The sequence below is a fragment of the Dreissena polymorpha genome, chromosome 9 (genome assembly GCF_020536995.1).
Source record: "Dreissena polymorpha isolate Duluth1 chromosome 9, UMN_Dpol_1.0, whole genome shotgun sequence".
Classification (NCBI taxonomy): Eukaryota; Metazoa; Mollusca; class Bivalvia; order Myida; family Dreissenidae; genus Dreissena; species Dreissena polymorpha.
In genome coordinates this window covers 69,816,024-69,835,263 of record NC_068363.1, presented here as the reverse complement: position 1 = coordinate 69,835,263, position 19,240 = coordinate 69,816,024, and the positions used below count along the sequence as shown (strand labels likewise).

The following is a 19,240-nucleotide window of genomic DNA, read 5'->3' as shown; positions in this document are numbered from 1 at the left end:
GTACCATTGCGCGCCTACATAAGTTTTCTGAATATTTTGAAATAATAGTGTGAGGTAAAACTTAAGGTGCGTCTTTTTTTGTAAACAATGAATAGTTTGGAATAACGGTACCAACAAGACAGATATTTGCTAGAGAACGATAACAGGAAAATTATACGCCAAACTATTTAACCGAACACCAACGGAATTTGACGATGATAAACCGATGGTAATAACAATAATATGGCGGCATTGTGTACACACCGGTCTTATACTGACAATATTGTAGTGACGTCACCATCTTATCATTGCGCCATGAGAAAACCAGCACAAATGACATCGACGACGTCATTGGCAAATCGTCATTTTCATTACGTCATAATTTTCTGCGAAAAAATGATTTTTGTGTTATTCGAATGAATATGGCGGTCGCAGATGACGGACAGGTTGCCCTAGATGATTTGAACACAGAATATCCTGATATTTACTCATTAAGTAAGTTCATATTGACTTATTTTCAACAGGGTAATATGATTATAGGTGCTACCTAATTTACGGGCAAAAGCTTTTAAAGTTTTTTTTTGATAACCATGTATTTTTAATAAATACATCATTACATGGACATGATTGTGTTCAAAATATTATAATTGTTGCAATAATTAAGTAATGCATCCAAAAAAATCAATCTTAAAACGAGTTACATGTTCCAAGCTTAAAGATCTAGCATCTTATTTTTTTTTGTTTTCTAGCCACAGGAATTTATAGCTGGTTCGGTGTCTGTGGTATAGTGGATGGGGTGTCTGCTAACTGGCTTAGTCACTGGGAGGTCTCTGTATTGAACCCTTAAGTGGGAGCATTCTTTAGATAACCCTAAAGACATAATATGGCGTACCATTTGGGTTGAGTCAAGAAGACCTACAAGTTAAAAAGAGAAATGTACGGCGAAGTACAATAATTGTACGTCGACATAAATATAAAATACACTTCAAAGTATATATTTGTACGTCAAAGTACAATTTGTACTTCGACATACATGTTTGTACTTCTACGTACACATTTTCTGAACAGCCAATCAAAACACTAGTCTCTTGAGCCGCTTTTCCTTCAGATTTATTCATAATAAATGTTTAAATTCTCTATTTTAATTGAGGACAAAATGAATAAAAATATCAGAATGGCAAAAAAACAACAAATAGAAGTTTTAAGTATTTAATGCACTGAAATAGATTATATACAAATTTGAAGAAGATTCAATTGTTACCTTTTTTAAATTAAAATTATTCAGCATATTGTGAGTATTTATTGATCATGCGGGGCGGAGTATCACGACCGTCCAGCGCATTACTGTGTAGGAAATTCCCAACTGTAACCAAACAGTTACAAAGCATTAACAGGATAAATAATGTATTATAACCTCCCCGTTGGTCGTATTTTGTGATAACCTTAACTTGCAAAAGTCAGAGGTTAATTCCGCCACGCCAGGTCAATAAATACGCACAATATCTATGAGTTAGCGGTTGATAGTCGCATAATTTGGTATAAATTATAATAATAATAATGTTTAATAAATACGCACAATATCTATGAGTAAGCGGTAGATAGTCGCATAATTCAGTATAAATAATAATAATAATAATGTTCAATGTCAAATATCTCTAAAAGCAACAGACGTAAGGTGTCTTCTGATTGGCTAACACTCAAGGGTCGGTGAAAATTGTACGTCGAGGTACATTTCTCGTTCTACCTAGTACTTCTTGTAGACTTTCGACGTCATGGTACGTCATATAGACACTAAGTACTGGTCCTACCCAGGAAACAGTTTGTTTCATCAAATGTCTCGATTCAACTTGACAGCTTGCTTAACCAGTTGCATTTAGCATACTGTACACTGATTTAACATAATCAAAATCATGTGATGTGTCAAATCAATTTTGATTGACAAATTTGACAGGATTTTTTTAATCCAATAAGTTTTAGACTGTCAAATAACACACACTACGTATTGAAAGCCATACCTGGAGCTTTCTTCTGTATATCACTGACTTCATCAGAAGAATGATATCTACTGTTGGGAAACGTTAACACCACTAATTGTCTTCTTATTTATTATCAATGTATAGTTATGTGTAACAGCAAAATAACATACTTGTTTCGCAATTAAAATATTTAATAAATACAGGTATCTTGCAGGTTTCTAATTTTCTTTCGCAAACTATTGTTGAATAGTTTAAATTTTGTCGCCACTAAAAAAGAGCCATTTTGTAGCAATTCTAAAATCACAGTCTAAACTGCATACACTTAGCTCTATTATACTATAGTTACAATTTGAATGCAAATATTAGAATACATCATGTTATATCATCCATATTTTTTTATTTAAACATTCAAATAACACATAACACAGTACATATATAAAAAGGTATGTGGTATTGTGTGCAGATACAAAACACTACACATCATTTATTTGCACATAAAATAATAGTTACAAAATAAGTAAAACTAAAACACTGTCATCAACCTACATTTCAAGAATATTTACGTATATGAAATTACAAAGTGGTGTTATTGTATTACCTTTTACAAAATTAACATTGCTGGTTTTGTACTAGCCATAAAACATGTATCATGGATTGACAAGTAACAACCAATTTATTAATTACACAATAGAATGGAAATCATATTAATTGCATTATGCATTTACTAAACAAGGTATTTGCTACTGTTTAGAATTACACTATCTTACTAAATATGATCACAGGTACTTAGTGCTTTTACATACTTGTAGTAAGTTTTGTATTACTAGTTTGACAACTATCGGCAGACACTTGTCGATATACAGACAAAATTTGCATGGGAACTTTCATATTTTTTCAGCATAATTGCCTTCAAATTGTTAATTTAACAACCCTTTGACATTGTTTGCACATCTGATCTTATTATACCATAGTTGATTTTTGTTTATAGATAGACATATATAGACTTTTCAAAGTTCTATAAAAGTTCACACATGTTCCATCCAAGTAAACAAACAGAACCAATAAAGATCACCACAGATAATAACTGTGTGTATAGATTGGAAATTTTGATAGTTCAGGAATCCCTCCTTTGTTGATATCTGTAAACCAAAACTGTCAGTTTTGCTGGATAGAATGGCTTGTATGATGCCCAGCTCTTGCCTTCGCAGAACAGCTTCTAAAAAAGGAAAACCAACAAATATCTTAAAATTTGATCAATAACGCAGACAATTTATAAGTGTCTTGTTTTTTGTTGATTTCGAATCCGGCAGATTTTTTACGTAAGATTGTTGTACGAAAATCCAACGGTATCGGATTTTGTGGTTTGAGGCCTTAACTAAATATAGTGATATGTAACCTTTCGGGATATCGGTAAAGTGCGAGCAGACGATGTGTAAATACGTTAAAAATTAAAGCTAAAAGACTAAAAAGTTAGATCGGAATATCTTTAAATTTTGAAAATAAATGTGTTTCTGGTGGATAACAACGACAACTTACCAGAATATTGCTCATGGTCACACGTAAAACTTTTTTCTGAGAGCGAACGGAAAATGCGTCATAAATTCTGACAAATAGTCTAAACAGTAGGGTGTCGTTATTGAAATACCGCGAGAATACTGGAAGAATAGAGATGCCAACTATAATGTTTAAAACAAATATTTGTTTAACAAGCCTTTGTGATTTGTCAGGATAATAATAACAATAAGATATCGAAAAGATCAGGCAAATAAATTCGACAGAAATCTGAGATTCGACAATATATTAAAGACGGGTTATGTTCACCTAAATTGTGTTTGGTAAAGACTGTAACTATATGTAGTGAACCAGTCTTCGGCGTATACCCACTGAAGAAGAGCATTCAGGGGAGATAATTGAGTAATGACTTAATTTTGGGGAGGTTGCGAAGAAAAAAAAATAATGCGAGAATATTTAGTGCGATTCGCTACACAATTATGATGTCATTGATATAACTTTTCCTGAGGTATGTATTTACATGTGATTTAGCATATGTCAAAGTGTTTTTGATTTGTTCAAGGCCATAAATAGCATCGCGAAAATATATGTCGCGTGGCAATTTTTTTTTTGAGACGTATCCATATGTGGTATTCTTATGTAATTTTATGTCTAAATTCCCATGTGTATGAACGATCATCCCGCTTCGCGGGCTTTTGCCCGTATAATATGTTTATATCGCAAGAGAGGCCATTCATTATATTAAAGAGAATAATGGTGGCGTAGTGTCAGGGTTGGCATATTTACCGGTCTATTGAGTTTTGGCCGGGCCGGCGGTCAATACCCGGTTTAACCAATACTGGTTATTACTGGTCAATACTGGTCGATTGAAAATTATAGCTTTTAAACATCATAAAGGAAGACTTTAAGCTATTCTATATGAAATCAATCATTATTCTGTAATTGATAAACTTTTTTTTAGTTATTTTTTAAAAAAAAATTTAAAAGCTGTAAAAATATTACTTTTTTATTATTTTATATTTTATGGAAACGGCCTCAAATACATAAGGACTAAGGCAATATCTTTATCTCAGTGTATCACATCTGTTACTAAAGTATTATTACTGTTGTAGTTACCATAGTATTTCACTGATTTATTGATATATCTATTTGATAAGCAGATGGACAAACAGAACTCTTGTGTTTTCTAGGGTTATAAATCTGGCCCCTAAGCCTTAATTGGTAATAAAATGCAGGCAGTGTTATGTCTCTGATATTGACAATGAAGCAAATCTGCCCTTAGGCTATTTTATATCACTCAAACAAAAGGAGATACCATGCTATTAATTAAATAGTTATTTCTAGCCTGTCTCCTATCAGAGTATTAAGAGGTTGTTTTTTCATTTTATATTTAAAAGTTCAATACTTTATTGGTCTTTAAATTAATAAGTATTTAAAGTTCTTGATTTTGCCAACAAATAATGTTTCCCAATTGTGGGTATACTCTAGACACTTCTTTCATTTTTTTCTTTTAACCCTTTGCATGCTGGGAAATTTGTCGTCTGCTAAAATGTCGTCTGCTGAATTTCTAAAATTAGCATTTTCTTCGATTTTTTTTTCAAAGAATACTATCAGAATAGCAAACAGTTTGGATCGAGATGAGACGCCACGTTCTGTGGCGTCTCATCTGGATCCAAACTGTTTGCAAAGGCCTTCACAACTCGGTTCCCGCACTGTAAGGGTTAATAATTATTTCTTATTATGTTTATTTTTATATCAATGGAAAATAAAATATTTTTTCACTATTTTTTTAAAAAAGAATTCAAAGAAATCTTGACAAGAATACATGACAAGTAAGGTGTGACAGTTCAATAACACACATTTTGACAATGCATGTATCATTATGATGTGATGATGATGACATGTTCATATGTGTATAAACTTTTTTGATCACAAAAACAATGAATATACTTTTGATTATGCACATCATTGGTGTGTCATATTTGTAATCTTGTTAAGTCAAGAATAATCTGAACATTCATTAGAATTGAAAAAAAGTTCAATCAACCAGAAAAATCCAATTGATCAACTTTGACTAATTTAAATTGCAAAATTTTGAGAGATTGACCTACAAATTGCATGAACAGGTATAAAATAGTGGGTATTAATAGCTTAAGACATTATTGGCAACATGTCTGTTTAATTTATATTATCAATATTGTTTAATTAAGCATGGAATATTAATCAAAACTGGGGGTAAAGTTCAATCGACCAGTATTGACCAGTAATGACCACTTCGGGAGTATTGACCGGGGCGGTTTTAACCGGTTTACATCGCCTGTTAAAACCGGGGGCAGTTGATTGGTGCCAGGGCCCTCACACTACTTTGGGGGAAGGGGTCCGCAGCCCTTAGGAGGGGGAATTTTCGCGGCGTTTCCCTTTTTGGGGGATTTTTTTTACTTACTCTCTCATTATTACATTTGTACATGTTCGCACTATATTCATTGCATTTTTCATAATTTAGTATGTTTGAAAGATTAAATTGAAATAGAATTGAGATATAATAATCATGAGACACATCTTTCTATTAAAAAAAAGGGGAAAAAAGTATACTTTTCAGGTGGGGGACTGCCGCCGAAATTCGGCGGCAGATTTGATAGATTGAGGGCCCTGGGTGCCAACCCTGCGTATTGTTCTAGTTTGTTGGCATTCAAAATCCTAGGCTAGCAGACGCCGGACGGTTTTGTGTCGTTTCGCCCTAAGCTAATAAATGTTCGCCCTAAGTCACCCTGAGTCGTTTCCCCCTTACAAGTGGGTCGTTTCGTCCTTATTTTATTGGTTTAACTTGCCGACCATTAAACCGGAAAATATAAATAAATAAAAATGAATAATACAAACAAAAAACGTTACAACTTATAGACCAGTTGAAGAGTGACGTCACGCGCACCTGTAAAGTTTAGACTCCACCCACTGGCTGGCAAAAACAGGTGGTATTCATATAAGCGCATATAGAGAAGGTTTCCAGAATCGTGGTTTTTATTGATAATCCTGCATAATATCAAATATAATTTTAATAATAATGTCTGAATAAAACATTAAATTAGCGAGCAAGGACATGCATTTTTGGAACGATTATATTGTTTTTATTATTTGTTTTTACTGACTAAGAACTCGGGAATGGAACATTATCTACGAGTTGGTTATGTGGTTACCACAAAAACCTTTCTACTTGAAACATCTTTGCGACCTTTTTTTTTAGAACACAAATACTCAGAAATGGAAATTCTTTCAGAATAAATTTAATTTAATGAAATATGTAATTTATATGAATACTAAGACAAAAACTGTATAGTGAATAAACTCATAACTACTGGCAATTATTGGACAATTGGATTCTTTAACCACTGATATAAGTGAGTAAATTATATAGCATAGTTACAGAGTTTTGGCTTTATTTATGAATATTCTGGTAACTATAGCAAACAAATGTATGTTTAAATTGATTGACACAATTGTTGAGTAATTTAATAAGCAAAGATTAAGACCAGATAATCATCTATTGTTTAGAAAGAAGGATTAAAATTATATGTGTTCCATAAAAAAAGTGAAAAAAATACAGAGAAATGAGAATTTGGTTGCCATGGTATCCCTTAAAGGAGGACAAAATGGAAAACAATATAATTTAAAATACATTTTACTTATCCCTGATAAATATTGTATATATAATTACATCGAAATCACAAATGCGACCAGACTGACAATGATTTTAAATTAAGTGCCCACCATTTTCAAACCTGTTGCCATGGAAACTCATATTCCGCAACAAATACTTATCAGACAGTGCTGCTCCCATCTTAAAAAGATTGAGCAAGGTGTTAGGTTTAGATATGTGAAATATCAGGGTATTGTAAAATCGGCCAAAATCGGGGTTATTTTTCTCTATTAGTGTAAAGATTATACGTGACTGCAGTGTACCAAACAACATCAGGAAAACAAGCAATCACGTTTGATCATAATAGGGGTAAAAAATACTTGGTTAAAATAAATTAAATATTTAGATTTATGGTATCATAATATATCATAGATTTTTATCACTCACTATCATTGGTAAAGAGATTTCAATATACATGCAAAGACGGTTCAATTTGCATAATAATATGCAGGCTTTTTCATGTGTATGCTAAAATTTATTAAATATTGTCATTCAATGTAAATGAAACGATAATTCATTCAATGTTAAAGAAAATTACCACAACATTTTAAAATTTAAATATTCGGCTTTTTAGCAGGGCTTACTCTGCCATTCGACACATTAGCCAATGCCTACAAATAAGGAAATTCGGCTACAAAAAATTCTTGTAGGCAACAAGGTTTTCTACATAATCACTCATAACATATCCAAAATAATAAGAATTAAGACATAAAAAGGTAAATTTGGCTACAGAAAATTTAGAGCCAGAGAGGGAGCTCTGTTTAATTTAATAGGGCTTTGTTTTATAATTGATTCAATGCACCTCTAACACTTAAGATCGCGGATGAAAAATGACAATATCACATCCACACCACTTTTAACTATAATTAAATTATTATGTTTTATTATTTTTGAAATATCAGTAATAAAAGTCTTACTATAAGAAAGAATACGGCAAATTTATAGTTTTGTTTTGTGGAATTGTCATTATTTAGTCTTCCGACCACCTTTATTCTAAAGCTGTTAACTAATTCGTATTTTTATGAAGAGGAAATTATATTGATGAATATGCATTTTTTGGTTCTTAATAATTTTTATGATATATTTGCACTATTATTTAGGTGTTTTAATGTTTATTTCTGATTTTCTTATCCATTTCTGGAGTAAACACATGCCTGAATCCATATGTTTTACGCTACTATAACCAGTGCTTTTGCCAACCAGTCGGTGAGCGTACGCGGAAAATCCTGAATGAAAACCATAACAATCAACTGGTCTATAGACCAGTTCACGCGTGACGTCACGCACACCTGCATGTTTCCATCCGGGCTATACTCTGGTAGGCAAAAGAAAGCACTCTGGATCCAACCGGCTTTTTATTGCATAAAGGAGCTACGGAGAATCCTGAGATGGACGAAGTGTTACGATTGCAAAAGAAAGATACAATCAAAGGGCGATTATCTCGTTTCGATCAGACATTATCAAAACAACAAAGTACCATAAACCACAGCAGGGACCTGTACAAAATGGGGTACGGACATTAACCCTCTAGGACATAAGCCTCTTTAAAAAAAGTGCGCGCTAGGACATTAGCCCCCAGGTGTTTTAAAACGTTCAAAACTTTTTTTAAATAAGCATTTTTATTCCATTATTTTAATTTCATATGTAAAAACATAGATTATTATTTTTTATTTTTTTTCCTTTTATGATACCTTATTTTTCTCGTCCATAGATATGTGCAGGTCGAGGTCATCCTGCTCCAAACCGTACATACATTTTTGTGTTAGTATGAGTAAACAATAAATGTTGTAATTAATTGTTAGAATATAATATCTTTATACATACATATACAATATTATACCATTTACAAATGTTTAAACAACTAAAAAAAAGTATTTAAAAAAAAATTATGTAAAAAAGATGAATAACAAATGTTATGTTATGTAAAGCAGATGCACAAACTATTTTCATTGTGGAAGTATAAAAAGCTTCGGACTAGTGACAGTGTATTAAGTATTGGTACTTGAGATCTTTCAAATGGTTCATTGTGGAGTTTCTAAAGGATAAATAATATTCATAAAAAAATCATATTATGATAGTGGGTCAGCAAACAAATTTACAATTGCCCAAGACTGTAGTTCTGTTTCATGACACTTAACATTGTTATGGATTTTAAAAGACATAGTCAGGTTCATTATTAGCCCTTGTATGGATGTAACTATCCCCTTTCTCTGACATATAGGAATATATATTTTTTCAATTCTAGCATAAGAATATTTATATCAGTCATATTACTTTTTGTACTTCCCAATATCATTGTTTTACAACTTATTTTTTGCACATTATGTGCACATAAAAATTCAACAACATAATTCACAGTTCTCTGTGTAAAACAGCAATCCCAAAAAAGATGTTTTATAGTTTCTTCATTTTCTTTACAAAAGGTGCATAGGTTAATTTCTTCAAAATGTTCATTTTATACAAAAGAGATTTAGTTCCTAGGATTCTAGTATGTACTATTCTTGTTTGAAACCATTGAGTGTACGTATTTTTGAAAATATTAAAAACAAGATTATGTACTTTTTTCCATTCAATGTTATCGAAAAATGTATTCCACTTTGTTTGGCAAGTCGGTAAATCAGAATTGATAATAAAAGTTTTATAAACATTTTTGTTTGGGTTTGGCATAAAAACTATGCTATTCAAGTAAGACGATATAAATGCACATTCTGTATTTGGCTTTTTAATAACTTGGAAGTCAGAAAGACTGAGAAAATTCTTAACAGTTCTAATCAATCCTTCATAAAATAAGAAGTTGATCTTTGTGCCAATATAGTTCTCTTAAATAGATTGTTGTAAAAATTGCCCAGAGGTGTTTACAATATCCCTAACAAATCGAATTCCATTGTCATACATGAATTTATTATATATACATGTACTTCTAAGACCTATTTTTAAATTGTGATTATAAAATAAAGGCATGTTTTGTATATCTTCACAGTTGCAAATAACTTTCTTACTGATGTACATACCGGTAATATAGCATGTAAGAACATCTTTCCAAAAACAATTCTTTTACAAATTTTCTCAGCATAATCTTTTCCTACATTCATCATTTTTTTAACATCAAATATTGAGTAAACAAGTAGAAAACATTTTCCAGTGCATAAGACATTTTTTTTAACCATGTTAGTTTCATAGTTTTTTCAAATGCATATACATCTATCATAGATATTCCTCCCTCCTCAAAAGATTGAATAGCAATACTATGCTTGATTTTCGCAGGGCCATCCCAGACAAAATTATGGAACATGGTGTTAATTTGTTTCAATATTTTCTCACCTGGGCTAGGAAGGGAGATAAATAAGTGAGTAAATAGGGGAAGTAATAATGTTTTAATGACAGTTATTTTCCCTAGCGGGGTCAAATTTCTTCTATTCCAAAAGTGTATAGTATTTTGTAATTTAGTTATTTTATTTGCGAAGTTGATATCTATCATTCTATTTAAATCAGCATCAAATAGAATACCTAGAACTTTTACAATTATCAATAAGTTGAAGTCTACTTTATTTATTTTTTTCAATATAAAGCGTGTACCACACACGTAAATTTTAGTGTTTTTTTTTTACAATTTCTTTACTATTTTTTTCTTTGGTCTCTATTTATTTTGCAAACATTTTGCTATCTGACATCATCCAAAAGTATAAAATTACCTTACAATTAGATACACAAGTACATATTGTGTTGTTGTTGCTGTTTAAAAAAAAACATTATTCCATGTTAACATTTAAAAGCTGTAAAAGTGTGTTAAGCAATATCAGGGCCTTTAATTACTCATTTAAGACAACTCTTTTTACAGCTTTCGTCAAGTCAAGTAATATTTATTTATAAAGTCGGGTATAATATACAACATTTTAAACACAAGCTCTGAAGAGCTTTTAAGGCCAACTTGTAAACTTAAAATAAAAAAAAAGATGAAATAAAATACCTTAAAAATGAATTTAAAAATAGGTAGGGGCTAACAGCCTAAGGGGCAAATGTCCTAGGGGGCTTTTGTCCAAGAGGGCTTATGTCCTACGCTCATACAAAATAGGTCCCTGACCACAGGTGGTATATGAAAGTCTGGTCATTAAACACAATTGATGATACCACCATGTCTTCTCTTTCTGGTAGTATTGAGCAGTCATTTGGTTTAGTAATATACCGCCAAAGTACTAAACTGTTGCTTCCATTAGATATGTAACAATACATATTGTAAAAAAGGAAAAGCCATATATCAAATATAGATTATCAGAAAATATACACCTTAAAGATACTAGCCAGTTTAATTTATAAGAAAAATATTAAATAATTATAAAATTTACTTATAAACATTTAAGGTATTTAGCGGGTATTGATTAATAAAAACTATGTCATTCTGTATGAAGATTGAATGTTAAAGGCCCCCTAACATTCAATAATAGTTATTTGAAAAAAAAAAAAAGTAGTTATGTGCTTCTTATTATCCCCTTATCCACAAACATCGCTGTTAAAGTTCAAAAGAAAGTATGAATTCAGCTTGAAACAAGCTAAAGATAAATCCTCTCGTTACGGTATATATAAAAACTTAAGGGCGAAACAACCTTGGCAGAATGGGAATTAGGTCGAAACGACCCTGGGCGAACTGGTATTAGGGCGAAACGACTCGCTCCAACAAGGATTTGAAAAGGACAGTTTTAACCCTTTGCATGCCGGGAAATTCGTCGTCTGCTAAAATGTTGTCTGCTGAATTTCTAAAATTAGCATTTTCTTCGATTTTTTTTCAAAGAATACTATCAGAAAAGCAAACAGTTTGGATCCTGATGAGACGCCACGTTCTGTGGGGTCTCATCTGGATCCAAACTGTTTGCAAAGGCCTTCAAAATTCAGTTCCAGCATTGAAAGAGATAAAGTTATAAAGATAAACTTATTTACTGATCATTGTCCATTAATATAATGCCTCTCCCACTCACATATGTCATATCTTGTGATTACCTGATCATTCTATGGTAGAGGTACTCATATGGTAAAGCTGTTATCTTACATAACATTTACTTTTGGGAATGTTCTCTTAGTGCATGTAACTCCAAGATAATTAATTCCCAAGTGATTTGTTTTACAACACTCCAAAAATAATGCATTTAATTTCATTTGTCAGAATGACTGGAAAAGGGCCGATGAGGCATGAAGCAAGAAAAAGGGCCATGCATGTTTTGTATATTAATAATGATATTGTAATGCTTGTTAGTCATGTTAACACATACTGAACTTAATCCCTTTCATTTTTAGATGAAAACAACCAAGAGGGACACCTGGCGCTTGATTTTCTTCCCAATGCAAACACACACACACTGTTTAATTGGAAACTGAATCATCTGGTGAATAGACCACTTTTATTTATATTAAGTTGCCTGGTGCTTTTATGTCTGGAAGTAATGAAAAATGGAAGTTGGTGACTAGTAAACAGGAAAAAATGGTACTCTATAATTCTATAGATAATTGACCGCACTGACATTAAAATGAAAAGGCCTACATAAATGCAGCTGATATAACAATCTCATTATTGAGCTCAGACTTGGCCATTTTGCAGCTTTGGAAAAAGTAGAAAACATATGAGCCTAGCTCTGTGAGAAGGGAGTTTAATGCATGTGCGTAAAGTGTCATCCCAGATTAGCCTGTCATTGTGCAGTGCGCACAGGCTAATCAGGGACGACACTTTCCGCTTAAATGGAATATTTGGTTTAAAGGAAGACAGTTCTTTACGATAATCCAGTTCAGGCAGAAAGTGTCTACCCTGATTAGCTTGCCTGGACTGCAGGGGCTTAAAATATGGGACGACACTGTATGCACATGCATTAAACCCCCTTTTCACAGAGCAAGGCTCATATCTTTTTCATCTTTTCAAAACTGTTATTTTTAGGAAGCTGCTATATACCTACAAGAGGGTGAGAACCACGAAAAGTTCTTCACGCATCCTGCGAGCCATTATCAGGCCCTACATGCGTACCAGATTGCCCACAGCACATGGTTGAACGTGCTGGACTTTGTGGCCGCCGTAGCCATCCTGCTACTGGCAGCATGTGAGAGACCCGCTGTAGATCTGTTGAGGTTGCCTATATGGGTACGTACTTTTGTAGTTTTTAGATGGTATCAAGTTGCCTATTGAAGTGACGAAAAGGCAAGTTTTAAAAACTGGTTAACTTTCTCTTGGTGATTGGTAAATTGTTAACAGAAAAATGTCACAGCAGGTGATTGTACGAACCTTATTCCTTCTATTTATTTTCATTTATTAGAAAACAATGCTGACAGGAGTCGGGGCAGTCACAATTGCTTCATTATGAGCATAAACAAAAGCCTATTCTTTTCAAAACAAGAGCGCAATAAACATCTGCAGAATTCCCAAGTAATTGCTTTATTGAAACATGTTCAATTATATTCCTAATATTGCGACTTGCGTGAAAGAATGTTTATGTGAATGTAAGCCTATGTTAGCCATATGACCCCATACTTGTGCCCTGTTTCTCATCAGGCGCATGGTTCACTGGAGATCCTGATGCTAGTTGTGCTTTCCCTGGAGCTGGGCATAAAAATGAAGTGGCTTGGCTGGCGTGTGTTCATCAGGCATCCAAGAACTATCATTAAGGTAAAACAGTTCTCTGGCGGTTTTTGGTGATCAGAATAATAAAAAAAATAGAGGTCAGAGTCAGAGTATTATCAAATTAAAACTTCTATGACTATTAAATGTTTTTATACATTTTTTTTTTATAAAGCGTTACTTGCCTAGATCTTTGAACTGGTTTTAAGAGCATTTTGGGTTTAAGTATGATTGCATTGAAAGCCTAAGGCTTATTTGAATGCTCTCGAGTCTGTTTCCTGGGTAGAATCAGTACTTGGCATCTTTTTGGAGATCTAAAGAACGCTCCCACAGTGGGAATCGAACCTTTGACCTCCAAGTCCCTACCGAGGCAGACACCATACCCTCAACACCACAGCATCCATTCGGTTGAATGGGGTGCATGTGGCTATTACTTTAGTAAAAAGTGTTTATTCCAATCAGCATTTTATGCCGTAAGCCTTATTGTATTTACTTATCATTATTCATGGTTTATTTCCTCCTCAGAATAAAAACAGCTTTCATTCATTGCTTCCTGCAGACATCCATGCTGCTGATCATGTTAGCAGAGGCAATCACTGTGATATGCAGACAGACCAGTCATTTTCGTATAACTCGTGCAATACGACCCATATTCCTTCTCAATACACACTACGGCAGAGGAGTAAGGAGGTATTACAATACGACCCATATTTCTTCTCAATACATACTACGGCAGAGGAGTAAGGAGGTATTACAATACGACCCATATTTCTTCTCAATACATACTACGGCAGAGGAGTAAGGAGGTATTATTTGAGCCTCATTCTTGGAAACCTTGGTTGCATGTGCGTAAAGTGTCATCCAAGATTAGTCTGAGAAATTCCATAAAAGCGGAAAGTGTCCCAGATTAGCCTGTGCAGTCTGCCACTTTACGCACATGCATTAAGCCCTTTTTTCTCAGAACAAGGCTCATTGTATATTTAAACATACAGTTTTCATTTAACCATGGTCTTTTTTTATACTTTTTAAAAGGAATCCTTATAACTCTTAAACTGCTTCACTTGGTCATAACAATATATACATACCTTACATTTAGCATGAAAATATAAGATGTAATTGCATGATGATTTTTCTCTTCAAAATATATTTCTCCAAGTGGGGATAATGTAATAAAGCAGTTTGAGTTTTATATTCTTCAATTTTTAAGTTGAAGTGGGGGTAGTAATTTAAAACGCTATTCTGTTGAGCTTCTAACATTTGCATTTCCTCCCCCCTCCTCTTTTGATACTTTGAGGGATTTAAGCTTTTAAGCAGACAAGTGACTTAAATTGAAACCATCAACTGATGGAAATTTATGTCCCCATAATGATAATGTATTTACTCTGCAATTTTCCAGGCCATATGATTTGACAAGATACACAAAGTAGGGATGTCTAAAGAGGATCTGTCGTTCAATCAACTTTTTTTCCATCCCAGATCCTCTGGTGGAATATATAGGTTCATTTGAGCCTCGCCTTATCAAAATGGGTTTTAAAGCATGTGGGTAAAGTGTCGTCCCAGATTAGCCTGTGCAGCTGATTTTTGGCTAAGAAGAGACTTTCTTTAAACAAAAAATATCATAAAACCGGAAAGAGTCATACCTTAGTAGCCTGTGCAGACTGCACAGGCTTATCTGGGATGACACTTTATGCACATGCATTAAACCCCCTGTTTGCAGAGCAAAGTATTTTTATATTCAGTATGCACAAATGTATAAGCAGTATAGTGTGCCTTGTTATTGGTTTCTTTATGTCCTTTGCAGAATTGCCAGACATACGCTTCAGTCCCTGCCGTCCATATTTGACATGCTGGTGCTTATAGTGTTCATTATGCTCATTTTCTCTATCCTTGGTAAGGACCTTGTACTCGCTGTTTAAATTAACACGCATTGCCATCTGTATTGCCACTGTCACTTGTAATTAATAAGTATATATTGTGTAGCCCATGCACACACTGGACGTTTTATTATTTTAGAGATACATGTACAATATACTAAAAGAATGGCTTGTTATTTTGAGTTGCTAGGGCCAAACTGGCATGATTTGTAGTATTTCTACATATCCTTTACTTATCCTAATGCGACCAAAACAATCTTGTTGGTACAAATTATTGCAAAAATTAACAAGCCTTCTTTTATATATCTTTGTACCTAATTTTTGCAACTTATCCTCCATGGCCTGGTCCAACAGTTATATTCCAGTCTTTGTCAATTCACAAATCTTTTTGTAGCAGATGTAGAATGTATTACATTGACTATGTATTTGACACATTGTTTAATTTTTAAAGAAATCTTTAGTCAGGAATTATATTAACTTTTCATGGCAAAATGGTGAACACTAAAACAGTGTTACTTCTTTCAGGTTTTTATCTGTTTTCTACAATCCCTGCAAACCCAGTAAGTACGTTCATTAGCTTGAAGCATTTAAGATGTTATGAATGAAGAAACCTTTCACATAAAACATGCTAAATGCCTAATATGTCAAATGTAAGTCGTACCAATGAACTATGTTAGTATGTATATGCATGGCTGTACAGGATCTCATATTCATTTATATAGCAATAATAAAAACAACATCATTTTGCTACATTATAGATTATTTTCACATCTTCTGGCATTACTTGTGTTATTCTTTGTATAAGAAAGAGTCAATTATGTTTCAGTTTTTTGCATCATTGAAGGACAGTTTTGTTAGCTTGTTTGTTCTGCTGACAACTTCCAAGTAAGTGGTTTCACATTGGTAATAATTAATGGATAGCCACAATGTTAAAGGGGATATACTGGACATCAACAGAATCATGTCTGTCTGTCTTTCTGTTTGTTTGCACACCTGCCTTTTTGGTTTGTCCTAACGTTTGAGGGCCAGTCGGTTGCTTCTGTCCTGCCCTGTAGATCAACACAAAGTTGTCCAAAGGCGTTTATTAAAACTTTTCAGTTATAGACTTTAAAACAAAGAACATTGAAATTGATATTGCATAGATTGTTCGTTTTGATGTGAAGTAGTGCATGTGCAACCTATGTTAACAATTACAAAAGTTATGCACCTTTTTTAACTTAAACATTCAAAACATCATACTACATACTACAGCATTGTGTGTCAGGGGTTATTATTGTTCACTAGTGTGAACAATTTTAGTTTTGAATGAGGCTGAATTGATCTTTTAAGATTTGAACATTGACATTGTGGTTAATGATTCGGAAGCAAAGTGATAAACTTATATTTCTTAATTTAATACTGTTAGAAATTGGTTCTTGTTACATCCCATCAGTTTCGATATTAATTTTGTTAAATGAAAATAAATGTATATAACAATAACTTTAAACACTTATAAATTTATAAAAGTCAACAAAAGTATGCAATAAAACATAGAATTTTAGATTGATTCATATGCATGGATCTCAAGTTATGTTTGCATTTTTCAACACTTAATATAATTAAAATAATATCCTTGCTTCTTTTGTTTCTTATGAGTTGCATGCTATGAAACACATGACATCACATAACCTCTCTATCTGTTCCTCTCTGTCTAATGCTAATTGTTATTTGAAACATCAAAATTTGACATTTTGAATATTACTTTGTTTTAGATGTGTGCTAGTTTCACGCTCATATATTTCAGTTTTCCAGATGTTATGCATCCAGCTTATGACGCAAACAGATTTTTTGCACTTTTTTTCATAACCTTCCTGGTTATTGAGCTCTACTTTGTTATGAACTTGGTATGTCTTCATGTCTCCGTTCAAGTTTGGTTGAAACCATTTTATGCCCCCGGTAGGGTGGCATATAGCAGTTGAACTGTTGGTATGTCAGTCTGTGCTTCTGTCCAAACACTTTTACATTGGCCATAACTTTTGTGATATTGAAGATATCAACTTGATATTTAGCATGCATGTGTATCTCATGTAGCCGCACTTTTTGAGTGGTGAAAGGTCAAGGTCATCCTTCAAGGTCAAAGGTAAAAAAACTAAATCCAAGGGAAGTAACAAGCTCTAAAGGGAGATAATTTCTATACCTGCCAAATGATAAATAGAAATTTTATTTCAAAGCGGCGCAGTAGGGTTCATTGTGTTTCTGACAAACACATCTCTTGTTCAATAGTTACATTGGATTTGGAAGTTAATGTTTACTTAATTTAGTATGCCAACTGTCTATTCATATTGCAATTTTATTGTTTTTTTTTTTTTAATGAAATTAAAGAATAAAGTCCTTATGAAGCATGCAATTATTATTATCCTGATATTTGTAATCTTTGATATATGGATTTTTGTAACAAATTCAATACTTCCCTAGATAGACAGTTCAAAGACAGACTCCTAAACAGTAGTCAAAACGAATGATAATCCAAAATTGCCATTTAGGGATAAGTATTTCAATTTAATCCAGAAAACCTATAAACGAAAGTATATTAATAAGGATTTTCACAATGTATTATTACTGTAAATGAGGCCATCACGTCTTGCCACAGGTTTCAACACTTTGAGAAGATCTTAGAAAGAGTTGTGAAGAAACATTTTCACGTTAGACTATCAAAAAAAATGAATTACTGGTATTCAAGTTCAATATTAATGCATGTTCATAAAGTATTGTCCCCAATTAGCTTGTGCAATCCGCTCTGGCTAATCAGGGACGGCACTTTCTCCTTAGACTTGATTTTCATTTACAAGGGACTTTCTTTAAATAAAAAATTCCATGAAAGTGGAAAGTGTAGTCCCTGATAGCAAGTGCAGACTGCACAGGCTAATACTGGGATAACACTTTACTTACATGATTTCAGCCCCATTTTCCCAGAGCGTACCTCAAAGGTTTGTTGGTGACCTTGCAGTTGAGACATTGATGAATATTTGCAATTTGAGTATACTCCATCCACATCTCTGTTCTACATGTATATACTTGCATGTTTCAGTTTCTTGCTGTGTTGGATGAAGCATTCTCTGGGTTTGAGAAGGAGAATTTTAAGGAGTTATATCTTCACAAACGAGAGGGCTGTAGACAGGCTTTTAAACTCTTGGTCACAAAAGAGGTGAACATAATGGTCCTGTAGTTATAGAATTATAAAAACTGATTTATTTTTGTGCTATTTATTTAATGTCAAAAGCATACGTCTAACTGTCCTATGGTATTGTGTTGTCCTTTCCGGCATTAAAAGAGAACTTAGTTTCGAACCTACCAGTATTTTTGCGAGGTTTTCCAAGTAAAACAAAGCACTGAATTAGTAAGATTTATTTGAGTGATCATAGAACATGCAAATTGCATTCCCATAAATATTACCTTACTTATAATTGTAGCATTTGTTTGAGTTTGATCTTATATGTAAGGTTCATATGAACATTATTTATAATGAATCTGATTTGCATTTGCAAGAGGCTATGATTCTGTTTATTCAAAAAGAGCCTTATTCTGTGAAAACGGGGTTTAATGCATGTGTCTGATAAGCCTGTGCAGTCCGATTTTC

General features: G+C 33.1%; 1 protein-coding gene across 3 annotated transcripts in view; it reads left to right on the top strand.

Moving 5' to 3' along the window:
* The first annotated feature begins 327 nt into the window (after positions 1-327).
* Positions 328-19,240, top strand: part of LOC127844400 (two pore calcium channel protein 1-like) — a 52,029-nt gene continuing 33,116 nt past the window's right edge. For 2 of the 3 annotated variants that reach the window (XM_052374543.1, XM_052374542.1), the window contains exons 1-10: positions 328-474; positions 12,445-12,533; positions 13,076-13,276; positions 13,685-13,798; positions 14,310-14,440; positions 15,552-15,640; positions 16,150-16,184; positions 16,451-16,509; positions 17,408-17,507; positions 18,692-18,808. In XM_052374543.1, the coding sequence (XP_052230503.1) occupies positions 396-474; positions 12,445-12,533; positions 13,076-13,276; positions 13,685-13,798; positions 14,310-14,440; positions 15,552-15,640; positions 16,150-16,184; positions 16,451-16,509; positions 17,408-17,507; positions 18,692-18,808 (1,014 nt within the window). In that variant the 5' untranslated portion in view covers positions 328-395. The remainder of the gene's footprint in view (positions 475-12,444; positions 12,534-13,075; positions 13,277-13,684; positions 13,799-14,309; positions 14,441-15,551; positions 15,641-16,149; positions 16,185-16,450; positions 16,510-17,407; positions 17,508-18,691; positions 18,809-19,240) is intronic. The other variant, XM_052374545.1, reaches the window with a different exon arrangement.